At 43.9% G+C, this 20,116-nt stretch overlaps 1 protein-coding gene across 3 annotated transcripts in view; it reads right to left on the bottom strand.

The window, feature by feature from the left end:
- The window catches only part of Has3 (hyaluronan synthase 3), a 194,200-nt gene that overhangs the window by 49,349 nt on the left and 124,735 nt on the right, over window positions 1-20,116 (bottom strand). For all 3 annotated transcript variants that reach the window (XM_060392025.1, XM_060392023.1, XM_021632504.2), the window contains one exon: window positions 12,952-13,065. In XM_060392025.1, the coding sequence (XP_060248008.1) occupies window positions 12,952-13,065 (114 nt within the window). The remainder of the gene's footprint in view (window positions 1-12,951; window positions 13,066-20,116) is intronic.

A 20,116-nucleotide genomic window follows, 5' to 3' on the forward strand; every position in this document is an offset into this window, starting at 1 on the left:
TAAGACAATCATCTCAACATACAACAGAAGAAAAGAGTCATCGTCACCACTTAGATACTTTTCTATAATAAGACACCAAGGCCAAGACAATTTGTAAAATAAAACATTGAATTTGAGGCTCCCGTTTCCTGAAGGTTTCCATCATGGTGGGGAACATGTCATGAGAGCAGAAGCTGAGAGCTTACAATTGAGCCACAAGCACAAGCCAGAGAGAGAGAGCGAACTAACTGGGAATGGAATGGACTTTTAACACTTCAAAGCCCACCAGGTCAGATGGCTTAAACACTTCCACTTACTAAGGTTTGTTCTAATGTAGTTTGCCTAATCTCAGCAGGTTCAGGCATTTGTAAAACGGAGCTAACACTACTGCCAGAGCTCCTGGGAGAACTGAGACTAATAACATATTTAACCTAACTCAGTCCTCAGCCTCGGTCTGTGTGCGCACGCGTGCACACTGGAGATAAGAGCCAGGGCATGCCAGGAGGCCATGAGCTACACTGTATTGAGCTACACTGTAGCCCTCAGTGCCATTTTCTGAAAGCAGATGGCACTGTTCTTAGTTGTGGCTCTCTATCCATTGCTTCCTAGTACAGGTAATAAAGTAGGAAGACAATGGTGTCAGAAGCCAAATCAAGTCCAAATCTGTGTTGAGTCCTTTAGTTCAACAACTGCAGAAATCTAAGGTTTTACTTGTACTGTTCTAGCAGAGCCAGTTCTAGTTCCCCAGAATGTGACCTTGTTTAGAAACAGGGGCATTGAGAGGGATACATCTGTCTAAAATGAGGCCATAATGGAGCATACTTGTAAAGTATATTAGATAGACTAGGTTAGCCTCTGTGTATGCCTGTGAGGAATATTAGATAGACTAGGTTAGCCTCTGAGCATGCCTGTGAGGAATATTAGATAGATTAGGTTATCCAATTGATGTCCTGCATGAGGGGGCACGGAGCTGGCACATGCAATCTGAGATGACTGAATTCTAAGTAATGACATCTGACTTCCAAAATTTGAGATGATCCAGCCAGGTGTAGTGGCTCAAGCCTTCAAGCCCAGCACTTGGGAGGCACAGGCAGGTGAATCTCAAGTTCAAGGCTAGCCTGGTGTACAAAGTGAGTACCAGGACAGCCAGAGCTAAATAGTGAGACCCTGTCCCCCCCAAATTTATTATATATATATATATATATATGTATATATATATATATATATATATATATATATATATATTTTGTTGTTGTTGTTGTTGTTTTGAGATGACCCATGGTGACATGGTGGGAGCCTGGCACAATAAAATGTAAGCTACCAAAAATTCTAGACAGCTATTTAAACTTATTGCACACATGTGTGATACTGCATTTGGTCTGAGCCAAAAATGATGTATACATGTATTAAACAATGTAAGTTATTCGATTAGTGTATATGCTTTTATGTTCTTATGCATTAGCTAATATAAACTTAATTTAAAAATTATAGACATCAAGTTAACTAACTATTCATCCATATGGATATAATATGGTCAGTCAATATAAAATTATCTTTGGTAGATTTTTTAAATGTCATTTTAAGGGGTTGGGGCTATGATGTCTCAGTGGTAGAATGCTTGCCTAGTATTTGGTAGGTTTTGATCATTAGCCTTGACAGAGGTGAGGAGAAAGAAAGCAAGAAGTGGGCATGGAGCTTGGTTGTCTAGCACTTGGCTAGCATGCATACTGAAGGCCTTAGGTCTATCCACAGCACCACATCAATGAGAAAGGATGGTGCACACCCATCATCCGAGCGTGTGAGAAGTGCAGGCAGGAAGATCAGTTTAAGGTCATCCTTCAATATATGGCAAGTGTGAGGCCAGCCTGAGCTACATAAGACTCTGTCTCAAAAAAGAAATAAAGGAAGGAAAAAATAGAATCTAATCACAAAAGAAAATAAAACAAGAAAAATACAATCTAAGGGCAAAATAACAAATAAATGGGCTAGGAGCAGAGAGTTCAGAAGGGTTTAGGTAGTCTGGTAATGATGGTATTAAGAGTAACAACACAGCAACATAATGGCCACTAGCAATGACCTTTATTGCTGATTTTTTATTTCTTCATGACAGAATTTCTCTGTGTAGCCCTGGTTTTCCTGTACTTACTTTGTAGACCAGGCTGCCCTCAAACTCACAAAGATCTGCCTGCCTCTGTCTCCCACAGTGCTGGAATTACAGGTGTGTGCCACCACGCCCGGCTTATTGCTGCTTTTACATGACAAGTTTTAGAGTGTTGAGAGACACATGCAGAACCACTTCCCTCTGAGCACTTCTTTGTCAGACAGATACAGCAGATGTGAAAAAGAAGTTTAGAGAGGTTTAGGGATTTGCACAAAAACAAAAACAAAAAACAGATTTTGCTCCAAGATCTTGTTTAATACTCCAAAAATGAATATCCTTGGGTCTCTCACTGTTTTCTTTATTCAACTGACAGAATTGATTTCTTTCAAGGTAAGCACATTAGAAAAACTGTTCTCTTGTCTTGCTGGAGCTAGAGTGTGGGGGTGGAGAGGAAGAAGAAGAGGAGGAGGAACAGACTCCATACTAAGAGCAAACTCTTCTTGAGATGGCAGCAGTAACAGACCCAGAAGAGTGGATATGGAAAGGGGTGGGCTGTGAACTATTAGGACTTTTTGAGTTCCCACTTCCTGAAAAAGATACACTGCAGTCCTATAATCCAGTACCTCAGAACGTGACTGTGTTTGTGAGAGTCACAGCTGCCTAAAATAAGGCCACACTGGAATACGGTGGACTGGGTTGGCATTGTTTATCAACTTAGAAGACAAGTCTCTAGGCACAGCTGTGAGGGGTTATTAGATAAAATTAGCCTCTGAGATGCCTGCGTGGTATATTAGATAGACTAGGTTAGCCTCTGCGCATGCCTTTGAGGGACTCTGTAGCCTAGGTTAGCCCCTGGGCACAGCTGTGAGGTATATTATGTAGATTAGGTTAGCCTCTTCGAATGCCTGTGAGGGATTATGCAGAGTAGGCTAGCCTCTCACAGCTTCAAGGGATTATGTAGACTAGGTTAGCCTCTGGGCACAGCTATGAGGGATTATCTGGTTTAAATTAACTGGAGTGAGCAGATTCACTTTAACTGTGGGAGACATCATTCCATGTGCTGGCGTGGAGAAAGTGAGCTGAGTACTGGCTCTCATGGCTGTTTCCTGACTAAAGATGTTCTCGCTGCCATGATGTCCCTGGCAAGAATGGACTCCATCCCCCTGAACTATAAATTGAAACAAACTCCTCCTTCATGGAGTTGCTTTCTGCCTGATATTTTGACAGAACAAGAAAGGTAACTAATAACCACCTCAATCCAACCAGATGGGTATCCTCGTCAGGAGAGCCACAGAGTGGGAACAAAATGCTGTGTCTACAGGCAAATGACCATGACAGATGGGAACATGAAGCACTGAGAGTGCACTGCTCTCCAACACCCAGGGTGCGACTGTGGGGGAGAGCCCAGAAAGAGGGCTGCATGGAGGGAAGAGGCCATCTCTACTGTGAAGTTCCAGCTATGCTGGGCAACAACTGCTAGACCTGTAGCTGTCTGGTACCGACATGCAGCCTGTGACCACCATGACAGCACAGTGGCTGCTTGGTTGGCAGGTTGGAGCTTCACACACGCAGGAGGGTGGTGTACTTGGGTGGTTCTTTGCTTTGTTTGTTATCCTGTCCACATTTTCAAGGGCTGCAGAGGAAGGCATATTACCTGGACTCCAGCCAGTTATACGGATATGTCCCTTCCACTGCTTCCCCTTGGAGACTTGTATGCTAAGAAGATCAGTGTCTGTGGAAAGCATTCTGGGAGGACACTCGCCTATTTACTGTGCCCACGGTATAAAGCATGCCAACTGCTCTCAAAATAACTTCCATATTGACAAGACCAATAAAAGGAAAGAAACTTGCCACTTGATCTGCCTCTTTGCTCATAACTCACGTTCGTCTCTGTCAGTGATTAAGCGGCATACCCTAGTTGGTACCTGGCCTAGAAGACAAGCACAAGGTGAACCTGGGATACTGGCGTTCAGTCTTGTGGGTGGACCACAAGCACCTTCTGTAATCAGAAAGCTGAGCATTAAACCCAAACCATTCTCCTTTTTTCAGCACAATTTATCTTCTCTCTCACAGAAACTGCAATTATGACAGCTAAGAGTGACAATGAAGAAAAGGGGTAAGAGGAAACTTAGAAACTTAAATTATTTTCAAATCCCTTTATGCCCTAACTCCAATAACACTATGTTTGACAAAAGCTAAATTCTTTTTTTTTTTTTTTTTTTTTCAGAGACAGGGTTTCTCCGTGTAATAGTCTTGGCTGCTCTGGACACTTTGTAGACTGGGCTGGCCTTGAACTCAAAGATCTGCCTGCCTTTGCCTCCTGAGTGCTGGGATTAAAGGTGTGTGTCACCGCTGCTCAGCCAAAAGCTGTACAGACTCTTCCGGACAACAGTATGAAGAGGGAGGCATCTGCCACCAGGGTCTAACTCTGGATATCAGCCATGGTGGCATATTCCTGTGATCCCAGTTCTCTAAGGCAGATGCAGAAGACCGTTAGTTCTAGGTTGGCTTGGGTTTCATAGAGACCCCATGTACTGGCTAGTTTTATGTCAACTTAATACAAGCAACAGTCATCAGAGAGGAGGAAGCCTCAATTGAGAAAATGCCTCCATGAGATCAGGCTGTGGGCGAGCCTATAGGGCATTTCCTTAGTGATTGATGGGGGAGGGCCCAGCCCAGTGTTGGAGATGCCATCCCTGGGGTGGTCTTGGTTCCATAAGAACGTTGGCCGAGCAAGCCAGTAAGCAGTATCCCTTGGTGGCCTCTGCATCAGCTCATTCCTGCCCTGCTTTAGTTCCTACCCTGACTTCCTTTAATGATGAACAGTGCTATGGAAGTGTAAGGCAAATAAACCATTTCTTTCCCAGGTTGCTATGGTCATGGTGTTTCGTCACAGCAATAGTAACCCTAATACACTGCAGCTCAAAAAACAAAAGCTAGACATGATGGTCTACACTTGTAATCCCAGCACTTAAGTGACATGTAGAGGATCATGCTGAAGGTCATCCTTGGCTACATAGTGAGTTTCACGCCAGCCTAGGCTACATGGACCTTGCCTCAAAACAAACAAATCCCCCAAAAATAGTCTAATCTTGGACTTGAAATTAAAAGTCACTGTAGGCTGAAAGCTTGAGTCTGTCTCAGAAGTTGACTCAACCATCAAATTAATACAACCAAACTCTTACCCTTAAGCCCATCAGGCTTGCTTTATTTTCAAAGAAATAACTTGTTGTTAAGATCTTTTCTATTTCCACAGGAAGCAAGATGGTTCAGTGGGTAAAGGTACTTGCTCCAAGCCTGATGACTGAGTTTGACCCCTGACAGAAGGAGAGAACTGCCTGCTCAAAGTTCTCATGCAACCATACACACAGCTGTGGCATGCATAGCCTCTACAGTGAATAATTATTAAAAAGTAATTAATTGGTTTTTATCATTTTGAAAAATGCATTCCAGAATCTACTGCTGATCTCCCACTACACAGAACAGAGATGATTCTGTTGCCTTTAAGGTTTGGGACAGGAAGGAAGGAAGATCTATGGCCTGAGAACTACCTCTAATCTTTTCTTTTTGGTCTTTTGAGGCAGGTCTTGATACGGTCAGGTCAGCTGTAAACTCTCCCCTGCCCAGGTTCGAAGAGCTGAGATCACAGATGTGCACCACTGTATGCCTTTTAACACATGAGCTTCAGAGTAAAATGCTTAGTCACTGTAAACTACACGCAAAGGAAACACTTCATAGTTCTTCAAAGAAGTTCATTCTCAATAAACTGTGCAGAAGCAACAAGTTATGTAGACAATTCATAGTCAACCATATATCACTTTTCTTTCTTTTTTTTGTTTTGAGACAGGGTCTCACTATCTAGCTCTGTCTGGTCTGGAACTCCCTATACAGACCAGGGTGGCTTTGAATTCACACAGATCTGCTTGCCTCTACTTTGCCTCTATAGGGATGGTGCTAAAGGCATGCATTACCATGCCTTAAACAAAACAACAAACCATGTAGCTAAGGCTGGCCTGGAACTCGTGATCCCCCCTTCAGCACAATCCTACCAGTGTGTCTCTCCACAAGTGGTTTTCTTTCCTTCTTTCTTTTTCTTTCTTTCTTTCTTTCTTTCTCTCTCTCTCTCTCTCTCTCTCTCTCTCTCTCTCTTTCTTTCTTTTCCTTCTCTCTCTCTCTCTCTCCAAGATACGGTTTCTCTGTGTAGCTTTGACTGTCATGGAACAACTCTGTACAGCAGACTGGCCTCACAAAGATTCTCCTGCCTCTGGGATTAAAGGCGTGCACCCCACTGCCCAGCTCTTTTTTATTTTTATTTTTTTACATTAAGATAGAGTGGTTATGTAGTTCTGGCTGCCTAGAACTTGCTATGTAGACTAGACTGGCTTTGAACTTGAGTGATCCTCTTGTCTGTGCATCTGAGGCTGCGATTATAGGTGTGTGCCGCCACGCCCAGCTGCTCCTTATTCTATTGTATATGCAGATGGTTTCCACTATCCACGGCAGTTACACTATAAAAAGTCAGTGTGAGTGCTGAATTAGTGCGCATTGATGCTTTGTTCCCACTGGAAATACAAGGTAGGCTCCTCAGAGCATTGGTTCTGCTAAAGCATTTACTCTGTACACACTTCTTTACAAAAACCAAAAAAAAAAAAAAAAAAAAAAAACCTGTTTCACATTAGGTAATTTCTATCTTTGAACTTATTTTTTTAAAGTTGGCTCTTTTTTGCTTTTAATTATATCCAATAACTTAAAAAAGTATTTTTATTTTATGTGTCTGCACACCACATGACCCTTGGAGGCCAGAGAACACACTGGACCCTCTGGGACTGGGGTTCCAGACAGTTGTTAGCCACCGTGCCAGTGCTGAGAACTGAGCCTGCAGCCTCTATAAGAGCAGAAAGCACTCCTAACTGCTGAGCCAGCCCCACACTGTGTAACTTTTAACTGCATCTGAGGTATTAGAAATGTCCAGGGTTGGAGAGATGGCTCAGAGGTTAAGAGCACCAGCTGCTCTTCCAGAGGTCCTGAGTTCAATTCCCAGCAACCACGTGGGAACCATCTATAATGAGATCTGGTGCTGTCTTCTGGGGTACAGGTGTACATGCAAGCAGAACACTATATACATAATAAATAAATGTATCTTAAAAAAACAAGACACACTAACAAAAAAGAGAAATGTACAGATTCTGCTTTCCAATGAAAAAATGAATGCATCTTTCTTTTTTTCTTTTGCCTTTTTGCAGTGCTGTGGATTGAACCAGGGCCTGTGCATGTCAGGTCAGTGTTCAATCCTGTGCTACACATTTGGTTGCTCTTTATTTTTTTATGTGTGTGAAGGGTCATGTGTATATGTATATCAGTGCACTGCATTATATGGTTTGTGTACACATGAGTGACTTATCTATGTGAGTCTGTGTGTGCATGTGTGTGTGTGCGCACACCTGTATGTATCTGTACCTGTGCACATGTGCAGAGGCCAGAGGAGGATGTCAGGCGTGCTGCTCTAGCTCTCTCTGTTTTATTTCTGAGAGGCAGGGTCTCTCACTGAATTTTGAGCTACGCTGGTGACCAGCAAGCCTGCCATCCTGTCCTTGCTGCTTGCACCTCAGTGCAGGAGGTATAGGTGTTATGTTATTACGCTGAGAGCTGACACCAGATCATGATTTTTATACAGCCAGTGCTCTTATGCACCTAGCCATCACTCTAGACACTCTGGGTTTTGTTTGTTTGTTTTGTTTTAAAGTAGGCAGCTACATTGCCTGCTTCAGAGGTTAGCTACAGATGTAAACTCAAGAGGATTGGGAAACCCCTCTCTAGATCTTCCCCTCTCAGGATTGCCTGTCTTTTTCTAGCACTTTGGTGTCACTAAATCCATCTTCTAGTTTTGGCCAAGAACACTTCTTTGCTAAGGTCCCTACTGTAGTAGAAGTTTTGGTTTCTTTAAAAACTCAGTTATGTTCTGTAAATATGTTTTTGTTTTAATCCCAAGTATGGGATATGGGACTGCCTTAGTTTATCCACAGCTGATAATTGCCTTGTGTAGGACATGGTCTTTGCCAGCTGCAGAGAGTAGAATTCTGAGGACTCTGAGAAGGTACAAATATGAAAGCCCAGATGGAGAAAATGGAGGGAGAAGGCCCCTTGTTCATTCCACTGCTGCTCTTTGCTAATTGCTGGACTGCTAGATATCTGACAACTGAGATTGGTATTTTCCCAAAAGAACCCAACGTCGTAACCAGCCAGAACTAGGTCTAAAGGGGTCTAAAGGGGTCATCCCCTTTCCCTTCTAACCTTCTTTCTCTCCTACCAAGGATTGGGAGGTTGGAAGGGAGGTAGTGGCATAAGGAACCCCAAATAAAGTAGAATTAAAAAATAGTGCTTACATCCTACAGTATTGAGAGCCACATCAAATACCTTTTAAACTTGTCCCTACACAGTAAAAGCCAAGAACACAGAAACTCCTTTGCACACTAAGCCTGCACTCCTCCTAAGAACCTGCCTGCTCCTCCTCCTCTCTCAGGCAGTCCCTCACTGTATCAACTCAGACTGTATGGCTGCTATCTGAAGGAGTGCCAGCTTCACATGGCAGTGTTCAACTTCCACTGCCTGACGACAGTTTTTGGAACAGATTTATGAATGCGTATATTCTAGAGATTTCTACTACCTAGAACAAGAGCGTCACTGGACGAAGATCAAACTTGGGAGGAGGGAGATAGTCACGCACCATCTCTTTACTCTGAGGCCCAGCTTGTTCTTTCTGTACCGAGGTCTGCTCTGAGCTTTGAAACCAACACTAGCTACAGGTCTGAACATGTCATGCCTCCTCTCCTGGGTATTCCTAGTAAATGTGTTTTTCAGTCAGGTTAAGGTAGATAGGAGTTTAAAGCAGGTAAATTCTGGCTTATTTACTATTGGGCTGCATATTTAACAGATGTCGTTTAAAGCTAAAATAAAGGTAAGAAGAGGCACACACCCTTTCCCCACTAAGAAAGTGAATGCAGATTTTGTGTTGATTGCCACAAAACAAAACTCTGGCTACTTTCAAATGGGAATGAGCTAAAAACTACCTCATGGATTAAAGCAGTGACGGTTTCCCTCTTTATCCCAATTTATCTCTCCACCTCCCTGTCCAGCTGCTGTAACCAGAGCCTGGGCCCCACATGCAGAAGCAACAGATGAAACCCAGCATTATCTCCAGCTAGCTGTAGTTGGGGAGATGGTGATTAGCAGGACAGACGGGAATACGTAAAACCTTGTTAGCAGAGCCGCATTTTCACTTCAGCTGTTCCTGGGGGCAAAACAGCTCCAAAGAGAAATGTCAGCGTGAGCTATGCAGCTCTCTCCTCCCCCCATTACAGTGGCCAGGTACAATCACACCTACGATTACAAGATTAACACCTGGTTTCAAGGACGCAGGAGAGAGAAGAGTCAGGGTTACCGTCCGTCCTATTTCCACTCCTTCATCACTGAGCAAGCACAATTCACAAGTTTCAGTGAGTGTGGACGAGGGATCTGGACAACAGAAGAGGCATTTTTCTATTCACACAGCTTTTTGAAAGTGACAAAGGTCTTTAAGGCTGTTCGATTCCATTAGCTATTTACAGGTGTGAGACACATGGATGAAGTTTCTATTTCTTCCTCCTTTTTTCTCCTCCTGTAAGACATGTTATTCTTGAACTTGGCTTTGTAGCCAGGGAGACCTCCTGATCCTCCTGCTATCAACTCCTGAGAGCTGAGACTATAGGCACACACCAGTACACAAGGCTTTTAGAGTTTCTGCTCCATCTTTCACTAACTCACTCCAATTTCCTCTAACTTGCACACACATAATCTCTCTCTTGTGTGTGTATATGTATGTATGCTGTAACTCATACTCAGTAAGGATTCATGCACTAACAGAAGTTTTTTTTTTTTTTTGACTATTGGGATCAAACTTAGCATCTTTAACTACTAAGCATGAAGTCTGAAGTGAACTACACCCCATGTCCAGAGTTTCATAAGTATATTTTGATTTATTCATGCAGCCCAGAAGTATTTGTTCTGCAGCAGACAATGACCTCGACCTCCTGACCCTCCTGCCTCTAGCTCCCAAATTTTGGGATTACAAGTGTACACCACCACGCTGAGCTTTGATTTCTCTTTAAAAACTGTAACTTATATTTTATTATTTATCACCTGCTTATTTGCATGTACATGTGTATCTCCGTGCATGTGCCTAAGAAGGTCAGAGGTCAGATTGGCTAATTGCTGGAGTTACAGGCCATTGTAAACTGTCTGATGTGGGTGGTGGGAACTAACCTTGGGCCCGAGGCAAGAGCAACACCTGTTCTTATCACTGAGCCACTACTCCAGCCTCTGTTTTGTTTTTGCTTTTGTTGTTGTTGTTTTGGTTTTTCAAGACAGGGTTTCTCTGTGTAGTGTTGGCTGATCTAGACTCGCTTTGTAGACCAGGCTGGCCTTGAACTCGCAGAGATCTACCTGCCTCTGTTTCCCCAAATGCTGGGATTATAGGCTCTCCAGCCTCTTAAATTGACTTTTATTGTAAAATAATTTTAGACTTCTGGAAAGATTTTAGGATAGAATTCCCATATTTCACTTACCCAAGCTCCCCAGTTATTAACAATTTACAGTGATATTCACTAGAGACACAGGTTAGTGCAGACTAGAATGTGTAAAGCTCTAAGTTCAACCCCCAGTTCCAAAGAGAAAAAAAAAAAACAAAACAAAACAGCAAAAAGAAAAATACAAGGACAGTGATTTATCTGCCAGAAGCTTCACAGACTTTGTTGTTGTTTGAGATAGGATCTTGCTATGTAGCCCAGGCTGCTTTACCTCCTAAATGCTGGGATTATTTGAATCCACATGGTGCCTAGCTTAAGTTATTTCTTGGGTGGCTGATGATTGAGCCCAGGGCCTTTCTGTGATGAAATTATTATTATTATTTTTTTCCCCAGAGCTAAGGACTGAACCCAGGGCCTTGAGCTTGCTAGGCAAGCTCTACCACTGAGCTAAACCCCCAACCCCCAGGGCCTTCCTGATGTGAGCAAGTACTAGACCACTGAGGTACATCCCAGCCCTGCAGAGATTAATAAAAAACAGATCTTTCTCTTTCTTTCCTTTTTTGCTTTGTTTTCCAATACAGGGTTTCTCTGTAGCCTTGGCGGCCCTGGAACTTGTTCTGTAGACCAGGCTGGCCCTAAACTCAGAGATCCATCTGCTTCTGCCTCCTGAGTACTAGGATTAAAGGCGCATGCACCACCACTGCCTGTCCACAGATGTTTCTTAATTCTCATTTGTTCAAAAGCCGTTTTTATTAAGAATTTTTAATTTGTTTAATTCTATGAATTGCAAGGTATGGAGCACATGTCCCCTATCTCATCAGCAGACAAAATAGGTGAGAACTTCATTACTGTGCAGTCCTTCCTCTAGTGAAGCTCTAGTGACTCAGCCGGACCACTCTTCCCCACGTCCATTGTGTCACTATTAGTCACTTCCTCAATATCCATTTCCTGCCACCTTTCTTGCTAACTAAACTTTGATTTTGTTCCAAGCATAAATGTGCCAGCTAACCACAGCATCAAGACACCGTACAGAAGGGAGGCTAGGCAAGCATTCAGGCTAATGAATAACACACAAGCAAGCTGCGGGAGGGTGACGCTGGAAAACCCTCCATCAAAGGATGTAATGGGCCCGGAACTGCCTTTTCTCCTGTGTTCTTTATTTCTCTCTTAAGTTAGTTCTAGAGGACACAGCTACAGCACCCACACTGCAGTTAGGAGACAATGGGCCACGACAATTGCAGACACACCGGCCCTGCTGTAGCTGAACTACTAAGAAATGCATGGTTCTTGTGATTCGATAAAAACAAATCCTTACTTGTTGAGGCCACTGCAGTCAAGCTTTTAAAACTTGCAGGAGAACATGTTCATGCCACATGAGCTCATTCAATCCAATCCTTACCCCAGACAAAGCACATGAGAAGGCAGAGAAGTGCTGCTGGGGGTGACGAATAGGGAAGTGGCTGTTTGGAAATTCAGTTGCCAGGCTGAACAATAGCAAGTAGGCATTTATGGAGAAAGCGTGGCTGTGTAAGGTCGGAAGGGGATAACTGAAAGTGCTTACATGTACAAACAGGTATCAGCAACCTGATATGGTAAAATAGAAGCATGAATAAAGCTTCTCTGTGTGATAGAACAATCACTCTCACAATGGCTTCCCAGAGGGTTGGTTAAATACTGATGTGCAAGCCACAGATGAGTGTGTGGATGCCAGCAAGTGAACTATTAATACAGGCTCTATCTGAACCAGCTGGGAAGGCCGTTCCATTAGAAGGAAGAAGGAAATTAATTTGAGGTCACTCAATCTAAGCACACATTTGGATGCATAAACTTTCTTCCTGTATTGGCCATACACTGGGTTGAGGTCCAAACAAACCCGCTTGAGGGAAGGAAGAAAGTGTAATTTATGCCACAACAAGAGTATGAATTGAACTCAGAGTTGGCAAGGCAGTCTCTTCAATAAAGCCTCCTGTACGTAGGCATGAACAAGAGAGTGAGTCAGAAAGACAAGCCTCCGGAGTTCAGGCTGCAGAGCAGGGTAGATGTGTACCACAGCTCACCTTGGAAGCTGCCCTGAAAGAATGCCAGGACCACGGCCTCGGGAAACGTGATGGTTTTCCTGAAGCAGTTACTGTGCAAGTCTAAGGCATCACAGAGACTCTTACTGAAGACGCATATGATACCATTTTCTTCCTATGAAAACTCTGTTGATAAACTCACATCTAAGAGAAAGGTTTGCACTCAACCTGTACAAGGAAGACTGGCTCACAGAACAACACAAGGAGGGGGATGCGATGGGGGAGGAGGGCTTACCTCAGTTGCTTTCTGGCTGAGTCCCCGAAGCAGCAGCACAACCACATGGATGGCAGCTCTGCGCACCTGAACGTCACTGTCTGTTTTAGCCACAGCAACCAGGCAGGCCGTCACCTAGGAGGATGACAGAAGAAGTCAACAGGAATCAGGACTGCATAATTACCTAGAGCCTCCCAACTGTGTTCTTCATAGTCACACAGTCCTCAGGAGCAATCTGGCTTAGAAAGGGGTGGCTTGGTTTCCTCGTGCTCAATGGAGAAGGTGAGAGCTAGTGGCAGAGGTCTTAAAATAGTCCAGCTTTTCTGGAAAAGATCAAATCTGGTTTGAAACTCACCAGGGAGTGCACACATGTCTGCAAAACATGTATTTCAAAAAAGGAAAAGCCAAAATGCAAGTATCTCTCTCTCTAAGACCCGGGAAAAGGTATAGTTACTGTCTTTAGGAACACCACATCAGAGGAAGGAAAGGTGGGTCAATGCAGTTCCTAGAGGCCCAGGACCATGAGACCTAGTGAAGGAGCTTCAGAGTCCCTGGCCTGACATGAAGATGGCATGCAGCTGATGAAACCTTCAGCATAGGGTTGAGAGGAGAGAGATACTCACTTCCCTCTGCATGTCCACCCAGTCCTGCAAATACAGTGACCACTCTAGGAGGTCAGCATGGCCAATTTCAAAATGAGGATCTGAGTTTGAAAGTGGCACAAACAAGAAAAGAGGAGAGAAGGTGGGGAGGGGAGGGAGAGATTCTACCAGGCTCTTCCTTTGTGGAAGAGATCTTTCAGCACTCAGGTACTTTCAAAGACAATTGTATTTCAGAAAAGAAAAGACTAGAAATTACTTGCAAAACATGGTGTCATGTAGGTCAGTTAAGTGGCTCGGAGGATACAAGTGTGAGGGGCTCAAGCCTGGTGACCTGAGCTCTGCCTCTGCAATCCGTACAAAGGGGGAAAGAGAGAACTGACCCCTGAAAACTGTCCTCTGACACACACACACACACACACACACACACACACACACACACACACACTGCCATATACACATTGCTAATAATTATATGTAATAAAAATGAGACAGTGCAGGGCTAGGGGTAGCTCTGTGGGTAAACTGCTTGCTGTGCAAACATGAGGACCTGAGTTTGAAACTGGCACATATAGAAGAGAGAAGAGGAGGAAGGGATGGAGGGAGGAGGGAGGATGGAGGAGAGAGAAGAGAGAAAGAGATAGAGATTGATTCTAAACTCTGTACCGGCTATCCTACCACTGTTCCTCATAAGCACATAATTACTTCACAGAAAAACTTCACTAAAGAGGCACTATTAACAATAACAAACAACTTTCCTGAGGCATTCATGCAAGTTTTAAAAGGAAAAACATGACTTTTGTGGGTCACATGGCAATAACAAGCTGTGAATATGTCTAAATTATTCAACTGGTTTCTCACATAGTTTTACTATTAGGTTTTCACTGTGTGCTTGTATTTCTTGGCCAACAGTGGAGGGAATTCTAGCCATGATAAGAAAATAGCCAGATCGTGTATTAGAAAACATGTATAAATACTGCTTATGTTCAAAGGATGGGGAATACAGGCACAATGAGGAAATAGGCTAGTGTAGAAATTTTAACTATGCAGGTTGTATTTTTCACAGCTTTCAAACAGTTGGGCAGAGTTCAAAGTGTCTAATTAATCAGTGATGGCAGCAAGATTAGAAGAAGGAGGCCTGTTCTGAAATATAATTGCATCTGTGATGTGCTGGCATTCCATCAAGTCGTGCATCTATTATACAAACTTTTGGAAGGGAAGAGAAACCCAGAGAAACTGCAACCCACTAGGAGACGTTGTTCAGAAAGATCCAGTAAGTTACTTCTCTGCTTTGGACCGACCTCCAACCCCAAGGCCAGCAGGGGCAGCTTCCATGCCCCTGGCACTAACGGTAGAAGCATTTTAGTCCTAAGAGGAATTCCTTGGGCCACCTCCAAAGAGGCAACAGTATAATAGCTACCTCCACTTTCAAGCTTAGTATTTACAAGGTAGGAACTGAAGGCAGAGAAACAAGTTAGAGCTAGGTTGTAGTCTTTCCAGACACATGAAAGTTTTCCTTACTTGGTTTCATAACATAGGAACCCAGCCCAGAGCAATGTCACAAGCCGAAGAGGCTCCTAAGTGCTTGTCTGCGTCTCTCAAGGTGCAGCTTGGGGCCCACAGTTCTGGTTTGGGACGGCACGGTTTCCGCTTTGGAACCCTGCTGGTGCTTGCTTACCTTTGCCTCCTCTGTTCTGCCTCCCTGTACCTCAGTTCTCAGTGCAAGCCTGGCTCTGACTGTTAAACTACAACTTGGATATCCTGGAGAGGCATCCTGTTTGGGAAAGGGCCTTTTCATCAAAGTCTTTCTTAAATCCCCAGGCCATCTTGAGCATACAGTGGAGAGAACTGTGCTCCTCTGTAGGAAGGGGTTGCTGGCATGGCTGGCAGCTTATGTGCCAGCTGCAAGCAGCTGCTCAGGACAATCAGGAGGAGGACTCAGACCAGAAGAGGCCCATGAACCTTCCTCAGTGCCTCTGCCACCAGGATCCTATGAACATGGAATTGCTGCCACGGCATTTTGTATGGCCTTGTGTCATCTAAAGCTCCTGCCCAAGCCAGGTCCTCAGGCTTTAAGATCACATACTGCTTTCTGTAGGCTGATGTCACGTGCTTCTGTCTGACACTAGAAGCAGGGAAACTGCAAGGCTGTCACCTCCGTCTGTCTAGCCTGAATAAGTCACTCCATGGCTAGTCTCTCACCTCTCACTCCAAGGACAGACTAAGCCTTAGTGAGCCACAGACATGATGTAAGGTCTTTACTAATTTATGGATGGGTATAATATTCCCACTTTCCACTTCTAAGTTCTCCCACAGGACAGAAATGCATTTTGTATTAATTTGTGACACTTGCCCTGAGGATCAGTGTACCTATTCTAATAAGGGTTATTGCTGAAGGATTTCTCTTCATAGGCTGAATCGCAACAACCATATAGTCACTCCTGAAAGCCAGACAGAAGAAAAGACAATGGCTGCTTTGGAAACAATAATGTCCAGATCAAGCAATTAAACGATTCATAGGAGCCAACAGAAATAAGTAAAATGATTACTCCTTAAAACAGCTGGCACAAACCAAGTATAGTAAGACTATAAAAATGAAGACAATAAAATGGCAAGATTACCAGTAACTGACTTTAGAAAATTCCAAAAGAGAAGTTATAAGAGTTGAGATATAAACCAAGAAAACAGGACCCCAGTGTCCCAGCTGTCTCCCCACCTCCAAAGCTTCGTTTGGTACAATTCAGTTTTTGGTGTGCTAACATGTCTGAACTAGGTCCGTTGGTAAACTACAAACCAATATTTACTATGAGCTCAGATTAATCATTCAACCTGCCAGAAAAGGAACCATGATGGTTACTTGAGCTTCTTCAGGGGTCCCCAAGGCATCAATGTCAGGTACCTTGTCATGTGTGAAACTACACTGATGGTGGAAAAGCATATGATAAACTCAGAGGATGTGGTGGTTTAAGTGGGAATGTCCCCCACAGACTCTGGCATTTGAATACTTGGTTCCCAGTTGATAGTCCTGTTTGGTGAAGCTCAGTAGGTACGTCCGTGCTGGAGGAAGTACATCAATGGGGGCAGGCTTTGAGTTTTCAGCTTGTACCACTCCCAGGTGGCTCTCTTCATTTATGCTTACCTTACGGTTCAAAATGTGAGCCTTGTTGCATGTGCTAGCATAGGTCCAGCACTTGAGAGGCAAAGACAGGCAGATCTCTGGGAGTCTGAGGACAGCCTGATCTACATAGAGACACTGTCTTTGGAAAAAAAAAAAAACAGACAAGAAAGAAAAAGAAAGGGAGGAAGGATAGAAAGAAGGAAGAAAGAAAAGAGAAAGAAAGAAAGAAAGAAAGAAAGAAAGAAAGAAAGAAAGAAAGAAAGAAAGAAAGAAAGAAAGAAAGAAAGAAAGAGAAAAGATGTCAGCCTTCAGCTTCCTGTTCCTGCCACCATGCCTTCATCCCATCATCATGGACTCTAGCCCTCCTCAATTGTAAGCCCAAATAAACTCCTTCATCTACAGATTGCCTTTGTCATGTTTTATCACAGCAATAGAAAAGTAGCTAATACAAACAGTTACTTTGTAACAGACCTCAGAGCCAAAGCATATAGAATTTTGGGCATTCCTTGGCTTGTCACCTGGGGCACATCACATTAGCTGGCTTGAAGACAGGCCTCTTCCTGTGGTGCACTTAAATCACATTACTTCACACAGAGGGATAAAGATGAAAGAGCCTATCAAGATTTGGTTTCAAGCAACACAGTACTTAACATGAACAAGAAGTTGTGGAAAAAATGATAATGTAACAGGCTAAATCTTGACATCAACAAAGAAGAAAAACTTGAATTCCCAGTATGAATATGGAAGAGTTGAACCTCTACTTCTTTCCCTCCCTGCCAGCCAACACCATATAAAATGCAGAGTGCTCCCAAATCTGGACCACTGATTTAGGACAGCTCTCTTCAGATGCCACATCTTGAGGGGCAAATGTCCCCAGAGCAAAGAGCATCAGAGGAGGCTTTGATGGCCAGTTCAACTTTCTGACAAAGTAGATTATGCACCTCCTCTTCTTCTACCTTCCTAGCACTTATCAGGATGATTTTTTCTAATACAGAGTGCCAGCTCTGTGATAGCCCTCTGGGCTTGGTCTACTGAATCACTTTCTTGTCCTGTCCATTTTATACTCTACTGAGAATTCGAGACAGAAAGAGTCCTTTGTATACTTTAGTGTTCCAAGCATATAACCAATGTGTAGGAAGGAGACCTGTGGGCAGATGATGAAAAACTAATAAAGATGTCACAGTGACCTCAGTACTGCTTCTGCTCTGTCTACTCATCTCACACAAAGGAAAGGCCCAAAGACTGTGCAAGCCCATGTGAACTGCCCACTAGCTTTCCAATGCTGGCTCCTACTGTGCTTTCTCTTACCCTCCCCTCTCAGGCCACACTGGTCTTGGGCCTGCCGCTGCAGGGAATGTTATTCTCCAGTGTGGGGCTCTGCTGGATATGGCTGAAGTCTTACAAGCCATTTATTTGCACTTGCTCTGTGATGATGGACTCCCTTTTCTCAGCAGGGTTCTAAAAGTCTCCCCTGATCTGAATGACTCCAAGTCTTGTAAGGAGCATTACATAGCCCTCATGGCAGATTGCAGGCCAGACCCTTTCCTGATGAGAAAACCACTCCACCAAGCATCTGGGAATTTGCCTCACCCTGCTAAGGATCTTAGTCCTGCAGTGACATTCAATTGTACTTCAATTGTGAGATTTTCCCCTCACCCACAGGATAATTAAGCACTGTATCTTGTGATAGGACCATACTACTGCATGGAAAATGAGGCACTGTACCACTACATGCAACTCAAGTAATCAAGTATCCCTGACACCCTGACCCCAGCAAATCAAACACTTTCACCCCCAAATCCCTCCCACTACCCAAAGGTTTACAAACCCTCGATTTCAAATAAATGTGCTGGGGTGCATGCATGCTGCTGACTGGCCTTGTGATACCATCAGCCTTCCACCATGGCTGTGTGAGATTTGTCTCTTACCCCGCACTGGGCCGCATCTCACGGGGCCTGCCCTCCAGCCCACTAGGTCTGGGCCTCAGCAGGCCTGTGTCTCAGCTGTAGTTCTACCAGCCATGAGCTTCTGCCTGCACCTCTGTGATGCTCAGCACAGCAGCTTAACCAAGAGCTGTAACATTCTGGTATCACCGCAGCCTGTGGAATGCCACGGCCATCGTCGAGCTCTAAAAGAGCTAACTGTAACCCTCTGTGGAAAACACTTTTCCACACCCTGGCTTGCCCCTAAGAGAGATGGCACCCCCATTCTCTGTCTAGAAGCCAGTCCCAGGCCCCTGCTGAAATCCAGGCCCCTGCTGAACACTTCAGGTACATGAAGCCCCCTTTTTCCTTGCATCTTTGCTCAAACGTCACTCAACAGAAAACTCTGCCTGTCCATCTTATTTGTATCCAATAACAAACTCCCTCTTATCTCACTAGGTGTAACTTCCTAGTGACCTACCATTGTGACATTTATTTTTCTACTGTGTGTTCCTCATCTCCAGAATATCAGTCAGGCCTATAAGGGCACAGATTTTTCCTGTGCTCACATCTGGTTCTTACCATCCAGCATATGACTTGGCTGTAGGCCCAACTGGCAGAGTATGTGTTCAAAACATGTCTACTAAATGACTAAACAAAATGGAGACCTACTGATGAAGATGCCAGGTGGTAGCAGTACACTCCTTTAATCCCAGCACTTTCGAGGAAGAGGCAGGCAGATCTCCGAACTCAAGGCCAGCTTGGTCTATAGAGTGAGTTTCAGGACAGCCAGGGCTATACAGAGAAACCCTGTCTTGAAAAACCAAAAACCAAAAACAAAAAACAAAAAAAGAAGGAGGGAAAAAAAGACTCGGCAGCTGACCTAGTCCTTTATTAGTTATCTCTTTCATTGTTGTGACCAAAAACCTTCTAGAAACAATGTAGGGAATGAAGATGTATTTTGGCTCAGGGAGCAGGTCATGGGAAGGCCTGGGGACAGGATATGATGAAGCTGGTCACACTAGCTGCAGTCAGGAAGTAGAGAGGAGTGTGGATATTCAGCCTACTTTCTCCCTTTTCTCTTTGTATTCAGTCTGAGACAGCCCACGGCACGGTACCACTCACACTGGGTGAGTCTTCTCAGTTAAATTTCTCTAGAAACACTCTTATTAATACCTCTGGGTGTGTCTCTAGGGGATTACAAAGCCCATCAAGTTGACAATGAAGATTAACTACAAGTTTATCTTTGTCAACAGAGTGCCTGTGCAAACCACAGCCTGGCTCAACACATCACCTTTAAATCACAATATTCCACCCTTTGTCCTCAAAGAATCATACCTATCTCATAATGCAAAGCACAGTCAATTTATCTCCAACAGCCTCTAAAGTCCTAACACTTCTACCATTATTCAGTCCAAAGTCTCATTTAAGACTCTAGGCTCAAGACCCTTAACTTTGAGCCCCCATAAAACAGAACAAAACAAAAACATAATTCAAAGATAGAATGGCTCAGATTAAACATTTACATTCCGGTAGGGAATAATAAG

The sequence above is a fragment of the Meriones unguiculatus genome, chromosome 10 (genome assembly GCF_030254825.1).
Source record: "Meriones unguiculatus strain TT.TT164.6M chromosome 10, Bangor_MerUng_6.1, whole genome shotgun sequence".
NCBI lineage: Eukaryota > Metazoa > Chordata > Mammalia > Rodentia > Muridae > Meriones > Meriones unguiculatus.